A 16,962-nucleotide genomic window follows, 5' to 3' on the forward strand; every position below is an offset into this window, starting at 1 on the left:
GATATGCATTTGCAATCTGTAACATACCAAGCGTGCAAAAAAGAAAACAAAAACAAAACTATTAAAAAGAAGCCCAATAGAGGCAGCACACTTTCTTCTACGATCATAATAACAAGTTGCCATCTCTTCATTAGACACAAAAAATGTATATTTCTAATTGATCCTTTCAAAAGGAATAACAAGTCAAAGCTTCTGATGTGATTTTCAAAAAATGTTACCCCATCCACACAATTAATCTTGTGCTTTTTAAAGCTAATGTGCCATAAACAGTACTTTTGCACACAGTAATCCATGCAAAGCAAGTCACCATACCTTGCCATACACGACATAAGAGAACCTCAACAACTTTACAACCCCACAAAAGTGACTGCTCACGAAAGGTACCGGTGGCTTTCAAATGGCCCAGATTAACCGAGGACGTTTGCAATACAAGCTTCTTTCACTTGTCATTACATGGATCACAATAATGTGTGCCTTTCTGGTTGGAGAGGTACCCTTCAAACCCTTCTAGAACCATCATAACCTTACATAAAAAGGATAGAACTGTTTCTGTTACATAGTGTACAAGAGCCACGCGCCACAAAAGACGACGATCCAGCTGCGGTCCAGTGGACCCTTCTATTTGATGGTACATCATACACTCAAATTTGTAACCACAAAACTTTCTACCCACTGAAAGGGGCTGTAAAACAGTGAGAAGAACAAGAGACTAACTAGCTTCTGTCTTCTGCCTCTTTTCCAGAGGTGGAGCCACGTCTTGTTCTGATGACTTCCTCTTTGTGCCAGTCTTCACAACCTCATCAACCATTACCAATTCATCATCCTCCTCCTCTGCTTCAATAGGAGCCTCCCCATAGTTCGCTGGCTGAACCATGCCCAGTGTTGCCTGGTCTCTAGCAGTTAGAGAAGGAAGCTTCCCAGAAAGCACCATGCTGTCAGGCTCCTTTTCTTCATCAAATAACTCCCTGAAAACACGGTCAAACTCTCTCTCAGAACACACGCGCGTGCGCGCGTGCACCATACAACCTTGATGTAATAACTTGGTCTAAAAGACCCGTATGTCCAGTTGTACAAAAATAATATAACTTTCCTGTGTGTGTGTGTGTAGGGTGCACAGATGTGCGTGCCACTCTGCATGATAGATGTATATTCATGACCTACCATTGTCTCATGGGCCCTTGCTCTCTCTCTCTCTCTCTCTCTATCTCTATCACACACACACACACACGCGCGCGTGCGCGTGCTGTCAGCAGATTAGGGGTAGATTTCCTGCATTGCTAAGGGGGATGAAAGATGTCCATGATGTGATGTAGAGATAGAGCTAGAGAGAGAAAGACCACTCAAGAGAGTATTTGCACGTACAATGATTAGCTTTGATTGATGATGATAACTTGCACCAAGTACATGCTTTTGAAGGCAAGCAACCTTATCTTTTGACTCACACAAACCATAAGACCACTCAAGAGGGAGAGCTAGAGAGAGAAAGACCACTCGAGAGAGTATTTGCACGTACAATGATTAGCTTTGATTGATGATAATAACTTGCACCAAGTACATGCTTTTGTAGGCAAGCTGCCTTATCTTTTGACTCACACAAACCATAAGCAAGTGACACACGTCACTTGCAGGTGACATCATTGCTTAGGTCACACAAGCTTATCTTATCTACTCATAGGAGTAGGTGTGATCACACACACATATAAGCACACTTACATATATAAGGGGGGTTCACACCTAGACACTTAACGCATTGGTGGACACACCAGATAGACACCTAGACACTTATGCATCATAAGAGTAGGTTATAAGCACACTCACATATATAAGGGGGGTTCACACCTAGACACTTACACATTGGTGGACACACCAGATAGACACCTAGACACTTATGCATTGGTGGACACGCACGCTGTAGTGGACATAGGAGATAGACACTCACATATACGACTCCTAATCCCAACAAATCCCCCCTTCGGAGCGAAGGTGGAGATGTATCTAGATATACCTTCAATAGGCACGGTGATTTGGGCTCACTAGCACCACGTGATGCAAAAGATCACAATGGCCATACCTGACGTGACACAACAAATCACAGTAATGGAGCTCAATTGACCACACATGACTTCAACTTAACATCATTCTATTCAAAGCCCTGGATCTAAACAGGGATAGATTGGGATAGAGGAGCCTTTTATAACATAAGGTGGTACAAACTTATGACAAATAAGGAAAAACACACAGGAGATTATTACATCTCGTTTTGGGGGACACCCCGGGCAGAGAACCCTTAATGCTCACACACACAAAATCAAACATAAATAGATTAAAAGTTGGGATAAAATCCCCCCTCACAATGCCGATGATGTAGACCTTTTTGTGGCGTCGAATCCAAGATATCGTCACTTGAAGCAATGGCCAGAAGATAGTCGGTGAAGCAAAGCGTCTTTGATGTTGAGTTCCGGTGCCAGAATGCCTCAACACAATGTTGCCGCCTATCTTATCCATGGGGGTGGCATCAATTTTGCCATTTTGTGTCAATTTTTGAAAAAGCACCAAAAAATAAGCGCATATGGCCCTTCAATTTATGTGAGTTTGACTGGGAAGTGCCGATTTTGGGAAAAGCCCCAAAAAACTGAACTTCATTTTTGGCTCTGGAGATCAATTTTGGCAAAACCCCCAAATTTTGGGCTTACTACAGCTTCAACTTTAATGCAGACTGGCAATTTTGCAAAAGCCCAAATTTTTTTGGGATTTGCGTATTCATTGGATGCCGAACTCGAAAAATGCAAAGAAACCATAAAATTTACCAATACTGCAAGTGTTGATTTTTTCGAAAGCCCTTAAGATTTAAAGCCTTTGAAGCCTTATATTAAGGCTCATATAAGCCAGCGGATGGCGGCCAGTGGCGCACGCGGTGGAAGCTGAGGAGCAGCAGCGTAGCATGTGACTCTAGTGATGGTCTCGTAGACAGATGACGTGATGGTGCTGAATTTGACGAATAACAAGCGACTGCAAGCAATACAAAGGCGATAGCAGCAGAAGTGGTTGATATACGCCCTTGGTGACCGCCGGACTGAGCGCGAGGCTGCGCGGGAAGACCACCAAGGTTGCACAAGAGACATGGGGCACTCACATAGGTAGCATAGAGGTGATGACGTTGAGCAGCTCACAACCAGCAAGCAACAGCGTGCAAAGGAAAAAACAGTGCTACTGCATGACGAGAAAAAAAACCCTAAAATGATTCACCTATATAGCTCTAAGGTGAATGATGTTAACAACCAGCCGGTGTGGCAGCAGTAGAAGAATAGACCTTAAAAAAAACCTGGCTCTGATACCATGTCAGCAGATTAGGGTTAGGTTTCCTGCATTGCTAAGGGGGATGAAAGATGTCCATGATGTGATGTAAAGAGAGAGAGAGAGCTAGAGAGAGAAAGACCACTCAAGAGAGTATTTGCACGTACAATGATTAGCTTTGATTGTTGATAATAACTTGCACCAAGTACATGCGTTTGTAGGCAAGCAGCCTTATCTTTTGACTCACACAAACCATAAGCAAGTAACACACACTTACCTTATCTACTCATAAGAGTAGGTTCACACACACATATAAGCACACTTACATATGAAAGGGGTGTTCACACCTAGACGCTTACGCATAGGAGATGAATACGCACACATACGACTCCGAATCCCAACACACGCGCCCCCACACGTGCACGCACACTTACACGGGTGATGCATTACAGAGACCAGACATGAATTGGACTAGAACTGAGACATCACAGGGAGAGAAATCTAAGGCAGGATTTTCCAGACACCCATTACCTACTCCTCTGTTTCCAGCTGCAAGCCATGGCTGGCACCCCCATGTGATACTCGGACAGATAGCCTATGACAGAGCCAGGCGACCCCACTAAGCAAGCACACCCCTACCCCCCGACTGGAACCACACACTCATGGGGTACTCAATCAGAGAGCGCATGCCCTCCAGAGAGCCAGATGCCCCAAGTCCAAGACCCAGTACGCAGCAGCTCCAGATCCGGGACCTGCTTCAGCGACACAAAGAGGCTTTGCCAGGGTGGATATTGAGGCATACTTTATTGTACACATGGTCTACATAGTACGTTGGTCCCTATCTATCCTTGTGATAGCTAGTCTAGTACATTTTAAATGTTGTCTTGACATTCAGCTTACTCATGGATCACATGTAGCAGCTTTTTGGTCTCATACACCCTTCAGGCCTTTCGTAGACGTTAATAACATCTCTTTCGTAGAGGTTGAGACGGAGGAGCATTACATATGCAGAGAGATACACCATCATCTTCAGTGGACATCCCTCACTCCACCAGATCATGGAGTCCGCAGACCAGCGCAGATTTGGCCAGTTCTTGTTAGAGACACAACGCCACAGAGAGACACTGATACGGACTCATACCACAGGGAGAGGTGGGCGACAGCTCCAGCTCACTAATTTCTTCCAGAGATCTATCCCAGTGCCTACCCTGACACAGGAGGGGGTTACACTTCAGCGCGCTGCGGACCTCCGAGCCAGACGGAGACCGAGAGCACCAGGCTACCAAACTCCCAGACTACATCAGGGGGAGATCACAAAGATATAGACTCGACATCAGCACCATATCCAGGAGCGGCTAGCTCACTTACACTCACACCCGGAGATCATGCTCTGAGGTATTTTTGCATCACCATCGCCTATGTATCACATATTACACCCCCATTATGGTACTGGTTGGAGCTAGACAGATCTGCATTGCATTCTTGTATACCCTACGCATATAAGTTGCATACTGAGCCTCTAGCACTAGTGCTCCATCCATCACACCCCCCCACTAGCTCAGTACTTTCATACTTTATTTCATGTTCATTTTGTCCTTTTTTTTTCTGGACATCCAGAAGACATTGACAGTTGTACATTGATTTGTCTCATAGGTCGAGTTCGGCCTCTAGTAGACGTTAATACAGCTTTCTTTCTTTCTCTCTCTCTAATGCCTTGGTTCATAGACCCTCGTAGTCTGTTATAAAGAATTATTATGATTCTCTCTCTCTCTCTCTCTCTCTCTCTCTCTCTCTCTCTCTCTCTCTCTCTCTCGGAAATATAGCTTTCTTTCTTTCTTTTCTATCACCCTCTCTCTCTCGGAGACCCATACCCTCTACCTAACAGCTCTAGATCCGGGACTTGCTTCAGCGACACATAGAGGCACTCCCACAAGTAGTGGACATCGAGGCCACATACTCGGTCCATGAGGACGACGCCACATTATGAGTTCGAACACATGAGGCTCTTCTGATGCCCTATTTATAGGAAAAAGTGAGCCTCTAACCAAGCAAACTGATTCTAAAATTTTTCACATCAGTTTGGTCAATTTTTGACCATTTTTTGGTCAGTTCAGTTTACTTTTTGAATCTAGTTTTGAAATAGGAGAGAGGAGAGATGAAAATATCTCATTTTATTGATTAAAAATTAGGGATAATGATGAGAAAAAGGCGCCTACTTCATGAGGGGAGATCCCCACACTGAGGTGTCAGAATTCAGTTTTTTAATTGTTTTCTTTGGTCCTTAGTCCACTCTTCATCTTATGTGAGCATTTACTCATTTTTGGGAGGTTTTTCTTTTATTCTTCAATTTATCTCCTCCCTACACTTGGATTAATATTATTGGTTCATAAGAACCTTAATTGGACCATAATTTGGCCATGTTTTTCTTCGGTACCTATTCTCTTAAATGCTCATGACATAATCTTCCTCTCATATTCACCCATGAGACTAATGTCACTTGCACACCTTAATTCATTGCCACGTAGACATGATTATTCCTTCGAAGGGGCAAATTTAGAGGCCGTATTTGGTAGCCCAATACATGCCTGGAGGTGCCCAAAACATGCACCAATGTTTGGAACATATTTTGGACATACTATGAATAAGTTTGGTGACCTTTTTATGTTACGACCGGGAAAGGGCTGATCGACTAGCCATAGTTGTTTCTCATACCACTACGAACCTATTCGTACGTACGGTTCGTACGATACAATATCATATGGTATGAATTGACCATTAGCGATTTTCCACCCTTCCAAATTGAAAATGTCTAAGTTTGTAGGTGGTTTTTTTTTTAATTGTATTTTATCGTACTGTATCCCAAAATTTCATATCGTACCAAAAATTGTCCCAATACAGCAGGTTTCAGCCATGTAAAGCTTTGGAGCAGCAAATAGAAGCAAGTATAATTAGTGTTAAGCATTGTAGCCAACATTCGAGTGTCCAAATCTACTTTAGATCTGATCAATCATTGTAAATACATCATGTTCTCATAATATATAGTAGTAGTAGATCAAGTAAAGAGAATCCCTCTTCTGATTCTCTCTACTTCTATGCATCATCATTGCCCATGTGATTGGCGTTGATCTTTGTAGCTCAGTGGTAATCAACATTAATTACACTTCCACATAGCTAGCATGTCACAATGTCACATGCATACCTTAATCCAGTGCTAGTAGACATGATTATTCCTAGCAACCGCCTAAAGGGCAAAGTTAGAGGCCGTATTTGGGCATTTTAGAAACGCACATGCCTAAAACAATTGGAGAATATGATGGCGGCTTTTCTGAAGCCAAGTACAACCAAGGAAGCAATCATGGCAGTTAAAGTTGATAAGAGTGCCGCAATTGAACACCAAGGACAAAGGGATACAAGAGACACGCCAAGGACTGTAACTCCGAGTGGGCAAAAGGGGTTTCACAAAACACTTGACCATTAATGCAATTAAACACTTAAATTGGCCACAACTTTAAACATATACCACTTAACTCCACAAAACTGTAAAAGAGAGATGTGCAAGTCTGACACCACATAGAGGCCAGAATCAACCCCCCCCCTCCCTTCGGAGGAATTTATTACCCCATAAAGCTGTGCATAAGCCCATACGGCTCAATAATGGCTAAATCATACGCCCATAAAGCTTTCCATAAGCCCATGTGGCTGAGATACAATATCCCATGGCAATAGCAAGTGCCCAATGGCTCAATTTCATGCCCAATGGCAATAGCAAAAGTGTCCAATGGCAATCCATGCATAACCAATTAAGAACACAAATGCCCAATGGCAATCCATACATAAACAATTAAGAACACAAATGCCCAATGGCTGAAAATCATAATACAACGATTAAATACCCTTGCCTTCAATATTTCTTCGCGATGGAGGCCTTCAAAACAGTCCCCAACATCCGGTATACTTCATGGGCAGCCTTCAAGAGAGAGAAAGAGAGTAGCCAGCATTAGGGCAGCCTATAGCGGTGGTAGAGAACCACCAAGAATAGAGAAGAGTTGCCAACATGATAGAGGCCACATCTCTCCCAAATCCTCGGGAGCTGGCCATACATGTTTTCCACTTGACACTTGAGCTTTCTCTGTCCAAAATACCACCTCGAGCACCTAGAGCAAGCTTCACACGCTTGATCTTTTGTACTGGATAATCCTCCATTCCCAAAGCTTGTACTTTCCAAATATTTAGATGTCCTCGAGTCCACCAGAATCCTTTCATATGGAAAATGTCCCGGCTGGTGACCTCATCCCTAGCTACTTAAAAGTTGTCCACAACTTTAAGCTTCAAGCCATATATCCAAGATATAATTGTGTCCCATCAAGTGAGCAAAACGAAACAATCTCATAAATTGAGATATCAAAACCATATCCCAAATAAATGGGCGAGACGAAACAGTCCCATAAGTCCAGATATCATAATCATGTCCCAAATAAATGGGCGTGACAAACCAATCACGTATCCAGGTGTCATAAACATGTCCCAAATAAATGGGTGAAACAAAACACTTCCATAAGTGCAAATATCATAACCATGGCCCAAATAAATGGGCGAGACTAATGAGTCTCCATAATACAAATATCCAAATCATCTCTCTCTGTCCATACTCCAAGTTGAATCCACGTTCCTCAATCCGTAGTGTCATGTCAAACGCGTGCTACTCTCCACTGGCTTCCATGCTTACACATGTGAATACCAGGCCAAGAAACAAAAGACCGATTGATTGTGCACATCGATGTAGAAGGTCCACTATAACCATCCTGTTTATAAATAGCTAGTACACACGGATTTATAAATAACCTTAGCCACCCATATTCGCTTGCTTTCTCCTAATCACAAGGCTCCCCTAACCCTACCAGATTAGGCCACTAATCCTGAGGATTAGCACTAGGTACATAACATACTTCCTCTTCTCGGACGTTTTCACTCTTAAAAACAAAATCTGTTTCCCAAGTCAAGTCCTCCTTTGTCCTATCTTTCCACCTAATTTTATACTCAAGGATCAACTTATTTGCCTTTCCCTAAAATCAATCATCGTTTCTGGTTCATGTGGAACATAAGACAAGTCCTCAACCTCAACAAGCTTCTGTGAAGTCACAATGCTATCCTCAACTCCCAGCATCTCTTTTAGTCTACTGACATGAAAGACTAGACTTCCCCTCCTAAGACATTTCCACTCTTGGAATAAAGAGGGGAAACTCAAACTGCATCTGGCAACTAACTCCATAATCTGGTTCACCATGTCTGTTGTTTCCACTCATAACTCTGCCATAAGAACTCACTAAATTTGCAGCCACTCTTCCTATAACTATCTCAGTGGAACTAAAGACAGACCAACCCAAACCAGAGTCATGAGGAACACAACAATCCCTCGATCCAACTCTCAAGGAATCGCATAATCTGACATCACAGAGACAATTGTCATAACCAATCAAATTACCTATCTTATCAGGATTGGGTAATTCCTCATACCTAGGGGATGTTTTTTTTTTAAATACCTTCCCTCTCTGAGAACCACAAAACTATTAGATATGTGAACACTCTCATCATAAATCACCTCTAAAAGTGTTCCGATCAAGACCGTGTCCAAACTAGAACACCCATGATATAAATCTCCTTCTATACCATATCCTTTGCCAAAAGCTTAACTGTGGAATTGGTTGTCAAGTAGGTCACTTCTTTCTAGGACTATTTGCATCTAGAACTACATCTTCAAGTTCTAATTCTCAAGGGAAACTTGGATTGACACCCATACCAAACATAACATGTTCAATATTATCATAGACAGATCCTGACCAATCAAATGACCTCTCAGTGCTAAACGTGTGCAATGTTCCACCAGAACCAATTTATCATCTTTGCTGCTTGACAAACAAAGAACAATCATCATGAGTAGAAACCTATCTCAGTCAGTTTCTGATTGCCTGAAGTATCAAAACGCTACAAGTCCCAACTCAACCTACTATGTCAAGGTAATCAAGATGCAAGCAAACTCTGCCAACATCAACACTCTACTGGAACCACGTCGATCTAGAATAACCCCACCAATCAATACCCTGCTACATAGCCTTGGATTTCAGCATCCCATACCACTAGGTACACTCCTTACAAGATCCCCTTTAGATATAAGGTTAAGTTGGAGTGATCAAGTCCTTCCCAATTTGGTTTTGACACCACCTAAAGGACACTAACATTCAGGTTAGCCCACCACATCAATCAGCCCTATACTCTCTCCCATAATCACAAGGCTACCATAAGTGTAGAACATTCGTCTATGGCAATCCTCCCCCAAATAAGCTCATGAGGCTGTCGTAAGTGTAAAACACTCATCCACAAAAATCCTATCTCAAGTAAAACTGTCTCCGACAACTCACTGGCACATAAAGACAAATCACACCTCTAGATCCTAAGCATGGCTACCACATGTAAACCCTATGAACCTCAGTTTAAAATCGGGAGGATAGTCTTAGGGAACGCTATCTTTACCCAGAATAGCACCGTTTCTCGAAAGAAATTGTAACCCCCATCGAAGTTGCTAAACTCTCGCAACCAACCATACTATCCACCTCCACCTTTATATTTGCGCACTAAAAAGAAACTCGAGCCCCATCAAGAAGATAAAATCCCTAGATAATCAAATTCTATCCAAGATATCCCATCTCACATGCAATAAGTGATAGCCTCTCTCATCTTGAAATCTGAGATGAAACAAGGGTGCATCCAAAATGCGTCCTAAGGAAACCTGCTACCATTACAACATGCAAGAAATCCACAACAAATGCCATCCAACATTTGCTATGATCTTGGGCTAGACCAGTGATGTTACCGGAGGGAGACCTAATATGCTGATGTATGATCTACACAGCATTAATGGTATGACCTATACTTGTTTTTCCAAATGCTCAACCTACTACCAATCCAACTCCGTAAGATAAACCTGAATCTAGGTCTATAAAGGGACTCTACTCTACTCTATAAAGGGACTCTACTCTACTAAAACCTACTACCAATCCAACTCCGTAAGATAAACCTGAATCTAGGTCTATAAACCTGAATCTAGGTGTATAAAGGGACTCTACTCTACAGAACCCAAATTTGCACATTGTAAAAGCACCAATATAATCACCAGTAAACCTAGTGCACCTCAAGGAAAATATGGCACAACAGCCCATCCTCACCATGCTGACAACAATAAGTTATCCATGGTCACAGAGAAACCTCATCAGTGTAATCTTCTCGCCAAAAGTCAAGGCATGCTCATCAATGATCGTACAAGACAGGTCTATAAAGGGACTACTCTACGGAACCCAATTTGCACATTGTAAAAGTACCAATATAATCACCAGTAAACCTAGTGCACCTCAAGGAAAATATGGCACAACAGCCCATCCTCACCATGCTGACAACAATAAGTTATCCATGGTCACAGAGAAACCTCATCATGGTCACAGAGAAACCTCATCAGTGTAATCTTCTCACCAAAAGTCAAGGCATGCTCATCAATGATCGTACAAGATAGTAATAACTAACTACAAGTAGTCAAATCTAGTCACTATAGCACTCGGCTGTGACACACACAGATTGCAATCGAAGTAAATGTCTGATGAAATTCCTTCGTTGAGGCTTCCCGATCGCCGTCTATCTATCCAGGACTAACGAACGTTATTTTCGATGCATGCAGAACTATCGATCATGACAACTCTGCCGGCAAAATAAAATTATATAAGTGCATAGTGTACATAGCATTATCAAAGTCATACTATCGATCCTTCGCATCCTCTCCTAGTTCGCACCAAGTAGCCTGCAATCACACAAAAGACATGGGTTGCCACTTTGCAACACACAGGTCACGGAATAAACAACAAAGGACATCCGCATCCAAGAGTTCATCTAACAAACTCAATGTTACCTTAGCAAGACCAACCAAAGAAGGTTCTCTAGTCTCCCAAGTCAATGATCTCTACAATAAATTCTTCTCTACACATCAGGGATTTTACCCCAAAGTAAACACCCATCTACAACTGGACACACTCAACTATCGAATATTGTGTACCAAATGGGATACCAAGCACAATCACCAAAAACGTTTTGGGGTTTTTGAGGTTTCGGGACAAAACGTTTGGTCTTTCGACTAAGAAACGCGGAGGTTTCCATAGTTTTTTCTATATAAATACAATAAAATGGTTTAGAACTTGTAGTTTGTAGAATTATTTGTAGGACTACCTAGTGCTAGCTAGGCACTTAAAATATGGTAAAAGCTTAGGCAATTGTGGTCACAATTGGGCAATTGGGGAGTTGTGGAATTGTGACTCGTGAGAAATTGGGCAATTGTGAGAAATCGGGGATTTATGAGAAATTGGGCAATTGAGAATTTAGGGAATTGCGAATATTGGGGAATTCGTGAGAAATTGGGGGAGAGAGGAGGAGGAGGAGGAGGAGGAGGAGGAGGATGGGAAAAAGAAGAAGAAGAAGAAGAGGTGACTGCAGATCACGTGCAAGAGAGAGAGAGAGAGAGGATGTTTGGGCTGCATGTCACGCGCGGGGGGGGAGAGAGAGAGAGAGAGAGCCCAACATTAAAAAAATAACACTTAGACAAAATTTCAAAAAAAGACAATTTATTTGTTTTAGAAACGAAAAAAATTCCCTATTTCTAAAACAAGTTTCTAGCGTTTCGGGGTTTCGGAGTTTCTTAGCCCAAAAACATGTTTCTATGTGACTATGATACCAAGGTATATGTCTCCAAGGTGTGTATCTCCTTCTGAACCTCTCAAAAGTAAAGGATACCAAGTGTTACAACCCCATGGATCTCCCAAACACGAAACACAAGTGATTAGTACAAACCCTCTAAAAGAGGTGCAGGCTAACTCACCTCCCAACCGTAGATTCTATGCTTCGTAGATTCTATGCTTCGAACCATCCCCGAGCCAGGAGCCAAGGTCTAACTCCCATAAATCCATGCCAGTCTACCCCACAGAGGCCTTCGGCATGCTGATCTATGCTCTACCACATGTGGGGCCAAAGTCTTGGTCGAATTCTAACCAATAGTGAGATTATGCCAATAACAACCCATGTTTCACTTATATAATGCACTCTGCTGCTGTAAATAACCATCCTGTTTTATAAATAGCCAGTACACATGAATTTATTAATAATAACCTTAGCCACCCGTATTAGCTTGCTTTCTCCTAATCACAAGGCTCCCCTAATCTTGCCAAATTAGGCCACTAATCCTGAGGATTAGCACTAGGTACGTAACACCTGCCAACTAGGTGTCATGTCCACAATCCTTGGCGTAGACATAAGTCCCCTGCCAACCAAGCGTCATGTCCACTCTCCGACTTGCATTGCGTGTTGGTACTCTAACCACACACCTTGTAGGAAAGGTGGGCTCAAGTGTGTAACATAAGATAAGAATCACTCACACCCATAGATATCCTAGTGCTCCATAAACATTTCTGCTACACATAGCTTATAGGCATTTCAGCCACCAATAGTTTTATAGGCATTTCGGACCGCCAATAAAAATCCATAGAAAAATCCTCGATCCATGAGTTGTCATGTGCTCCATGAATCCAATACATCCTAGTGAAGAGTGTTAGCACATTCATCCCCAATTTCTGCTCATATTTGGTGTCCCCTTTTGGTCCCTTTTCATGGCCCTTGGTTGTGGGCTGGCCACCCTATTTTTTACATTTTTCAGGGATTTTTCCTAGGTCGGGTACCTTTTTCCGAGTCGGCCAACATAACCATGTCCAATCCGCCAGGTTCTCATGTCCAATTGGCCAGGTTCTCTCTTACCTATAAATAGGTGGGCTTGCCTCTCACTTTTCTCAGTCTAGTCTTTCCTTTTGCTCCCTCACTTATGAGACTCTTCATGTCTCTTGCTTGGGACTGTATCACTTCAGTATATTCAGCATAGTTGCTTCATATCTCTCTCGCTCTCTTGCACTCTCTGCTCAGCACACTCTAGTGCTTATTTGCTTCCGCTCTGTGCACTCATTCATGGTATCATCGCCCTTGGTTCAGCGTTAATCTGCTGCCCCAGTCAACGTTAACTTTTTGCCTCAGTTTTCAGCACCTTAACATCTCAGTTCTACTGCTAGTGGGCTGGCATCTTCCAGCGCCTCTTCGCTGCAGATTCAGGTCTTCCCTCATTGGTTTGATCTCTGAGATTCCCTTCTTCACCTGTCGGCTGCTTCTTTTAAGGGCTGCAGCATCTATCTTTCCGCGTTTTCTTCCCTACAGGTGGCTCTTGCAGTTTTTGGTGTTCTGAGTTGAGGATTGGTGGCTTCTGGTACCTGTGGGTGGACACTCCTTCCGAGATTGTGCATTTTTTTGAGATTGAGCCCAAGCTCTTGTGATGGCTGCCCCAACTACACTTCATATGTTCTCTGAGTCTGCAAAGTTGGATGGCTCCAACTACACTTTGTGGAAGGTGAAGGTGAAATCAGCCTTGCGTGGCGTGGATCTCTGGGATTGGCTTGTTACGCTTGCCAATGTCACCTCTCGCACCCTTGCTTCCGGTGGTGTGACTCAGGCACAGGCACAGGCACAGGCACAGGCACAGGCACAGACACAGGCACAGATTGATATTTGGCAGGCAAATGATTGTCGTGTTTTCTCTTTTCTGATGTTGAATTGTCAGGATTCTGTTCTCTCTCATGTGCGTACAGCAAACGCTGCACATGAAGTTTGGAAGGCATTTGCAGATCTTTACGAGATTAAGTCTCCGGGACGGATTTTGGCGTTGGAAAAGCAGCTTATGAACTTGTCAGTTTTTGTCTTTCCATCTTTATCTGCTTTCATCTCGAAGATGAAAGATCTCCAAGACAAGCTTGCTGTTTGTGGCAAGGATATCTCTACAGAGGATATGGCTATTCGGCTTCTCTCCAAGCTTTCGCAGAGGTTTGATGCTTATTTTCAGTCTCTTGTTTCTTCTCCTCGTCCTGTTCCAGTTACTTGGGAGGAAGTTCTCCCCTCCATTATGCAGATTGAGTCTCGCTTTGAGGAGCAGACTGGCAGTCTGGCACCTCTGGTGGTTTTGGTGGAGCTTTGGCTGCACGAGATAAGGGGGAGAATCAACAGAAGAAAGGGAAAGCGGGTTCTGACAAGAACTCCAAGGATAAAGACAAAGACAAAAGCAGATCTTCTAAAAACAAGGACATTGAGTGTCATTATTGTGGCAAGAAAGGTCATAAATCGCCCCAATGTCACAAGAAGAAACGGGATAAAGAAGCAAAGAACTCTTCCTCTACAGCGGTGTCTCAGACTAAGAAGGATAATGGTATTCTTCTATTAGCAAGTACTCTTCGTGTACTTGCTCTTGTGACTTCTCAATCACCGTCGTGGATTGTGGATAGCGGTGCTACTGCTCACATGACACCCCATCGAGATTGGTTCGAGGACTTCACTGCCAGGACAGGCGAGATCACTTTGGGTGATTCATCTTCCATGCCAGTGCATGGACATGGCACCATCCCCATCTTCCGCTCCTCCGAGGACAAGAGGTACTTCTCTAACGTTCTGTACATTCCAGATTTGGCCTTTAACCTTTTGTCAGTGAGTGCTCTTACAGCTTAGGGTGCGGAGGTAATCTTCTCTCGTTGTGAGATTACCATTCGTGATAAGGAGATTGGTAGCATCTTGGCTCAAGGAGTCCAAGATAGTGGTTTGCACAAGTTGACCGCTTTGCTTTTTTCTAGTTCTTCTTCAACTCTTTGGCATGCTCGGTTTGGCCATTTGAGCTATCAGCTTCTACAGCGAGCTTCGAAGGATGGGTTGGTTGAGGGTTTACCGACCATCAAGGCTCTTTTGAAGACGTTAATATAACTCTCTCTCTCTCTCTCTCTCTCTCTCTCCGTCCGCGTGCCTGTGCGCAAGCAGGGGTGCAATGGCATGTGCTAGGGGTGCAGGTAGCAAACCTGTGCCTTATTTGAATACTGCAGGTGAATTCCTGTTGAAAGTCTTCCACCGTCAAAATAGAATCATTTATGATTGGTGTGGGAAAAGTGTCCAGAGTCTGTTAACAAGCAAAAGTCACTTAATAAACACTCACCTGGAGGGAACAAATGATTAATTAATAGTACACTAAGGAAAGAAATACAAACCTTATCCAAGTTTAGGTTGTATTGTGTGACCATGTTATCCTCCAAATCATCCCCAGTCTCATAGATAAGGCAAGAGCCTTGCATAATTATCGGTGAATTAACAGAGAGTTTGCCCTTCACAATCTTCTCCACAATATCTCGAAGCTTCACTTTTGATGTATTGACCTCTAACCACAATGGGGTCTGAGAGAAAAACCAAGAGAGATCATCATTGTGCAAACAAAGCTGTTATATACCTGTGTGCATGCATCTTGATATTTGGGGGATTGTGGGTGTGCACTGTGGGTGTGGGCGCTAAACCTCAACCTGGTTAAGAAGAAAGCTTACCTCAGAGCAAACATAGCATGTGGGCTTTGGGCCCGCCAATTCGGCGGGCATAAGCAGCATCTGTCTCCTTGGATATTCCAAACAATAAGTTGTCCTGTTTACAAACTAAGCAGCTACAATATTAAAAATGGTAGATAATCATGTTGCAAGAAACTGGTAACACCTGCAATAACCTGATACCATCTTACCAAAGCAAACAAAGCCGTCACTTCATGCCCAAGACAAGGTGTACTAAAAAGCTAAAAAGCGCTTACCTACAATTTTCTGTGTTATCAGTAAGAAGCTTCATAGCTTCAAGGACAATTAGACCAGAAATTATTGCATTCGTGGTGGCTATTGCATGAACAATATTTCCAGCGATGCCTTTGGCCTCAAACAGACTCTGCATAGGAATGTCAAAGCAAAAGGAGCGCAAGTTTGCAGATGCTGTAACAAACTCCACAGCCAACTGATCATCCTTGTCGAAGGTTAGGTTCCCAATTTCCTGCACAATGGAAGCCAAAAAGTGAGTTGTACACTAACAATTGTGTTGGAGTATTCAGGGCCTTTTTAGATCCAACACAGAAGCAGGTGTTGGAAGGGCAAGATCCGCCACCCATAAGGGACGGGGGTAAGATCTCCCCTATCCATTAGCGGGGTTAAGAACCTTAGAATGCTCACCTTTTGGTGTGTATCGAGGAACAGTTCTAAAGCCTTTAAGAAGACTCTGGCATTGTCGGTTAAGCTCCAAACTTCTTGAGGATTACTTAATCCCAGCAGCCTTGCTGCTGATACCGGATGCTCAACAGATCCATTCAAGCACTCATCGACATCCTTACTTGATGTCTTTTGGTCCAATAGGACCTCACGTATGTACAATGGGTGGGGTCTTTTTCTTGCCTTCCAGGTGCCTTCATTTTTTAAAGCAACTACAATATTGTGACCAAAGACGCCATCAAATACTCTGCAAGCATAGGATTCGTGTGTCTCCCCATTATTGATGTCAAAGAAATTGGCATTTTCAGTATCAGAAGGCATATTCTGATCATTGGAGTGTACGACAAGGTCACTAGCCTGGTTTTTATCTCCAAAGAGTCTCCCAAAAAGAAGATCTTTTGCCCAAACAATGCAATGAACCGGCTGTGGTGACAGATCAAAAGCAAATTGATGTTAGAGGAGTGATATGGTTCTGCCAACGAATACAGGCGCTCTT

The 16,962-nt window shown here is 43.1% G+C and overlaps 1 protein-coding gene across 2 annotated transcripts in view; it reads right to left on the reverse strand.

Moving 5' to 3' along the window:
• Window positions 1–330: 330 nt before the first annotated feature.
• Window positions 331–16,962, reverse strand: part of LOC147633791 (SUMO-activating enzyme subunit 2-like) — a 40,065-nt gene continuing 23,433 nt past the window's right edge. For both annotated transcript variants that reach the window (XM_086804835.1, XM_086804833.1), the window contains 6 exons: window positions 16,431–16,889; window positions 16,025–16,254; window positions 15,771–15,864; window positions 15,444–15,626; window positions 15,258–15,355; window positions 331–965 (listed from right to left, as the gene is read on the reverse strand). In XM_086804835.1, coding sequence (XP_086660961.1) covers window positions 710–965; window positions 15,258–15,355; window positions 15,444–15,626; window positions 15,771–15,864; window positions 16,025–16,254; window positions 16,431–16,889 — 1,320 coding nt within the window. In that variant the 3' untranslated portion in view covers window positions 331–709. The remainder of the gene's footprint in view (window positions 966–15,257; window positions 15,356–15,443; window positions 15,627–15,770; window positions 15,865–16,024; window positions 16,255–16,430; window positions 16,890–16,962) is intronic.

The sequence above is a fragment of the Cibotium barometz genome, chromosome 11 (assembly GCF_041138505.1).
Source record: "Cibotium barometz isolate CiBa-2024 chromosome 11, ASM4113850v1, whole genome shotgun sequence".
NCBI lineage: Eukaryota > Viridiplantae > Streptophyta > Polypodiopsida > Cyatheales > Cibotiaceae > Cibotium > Cibotium barometz.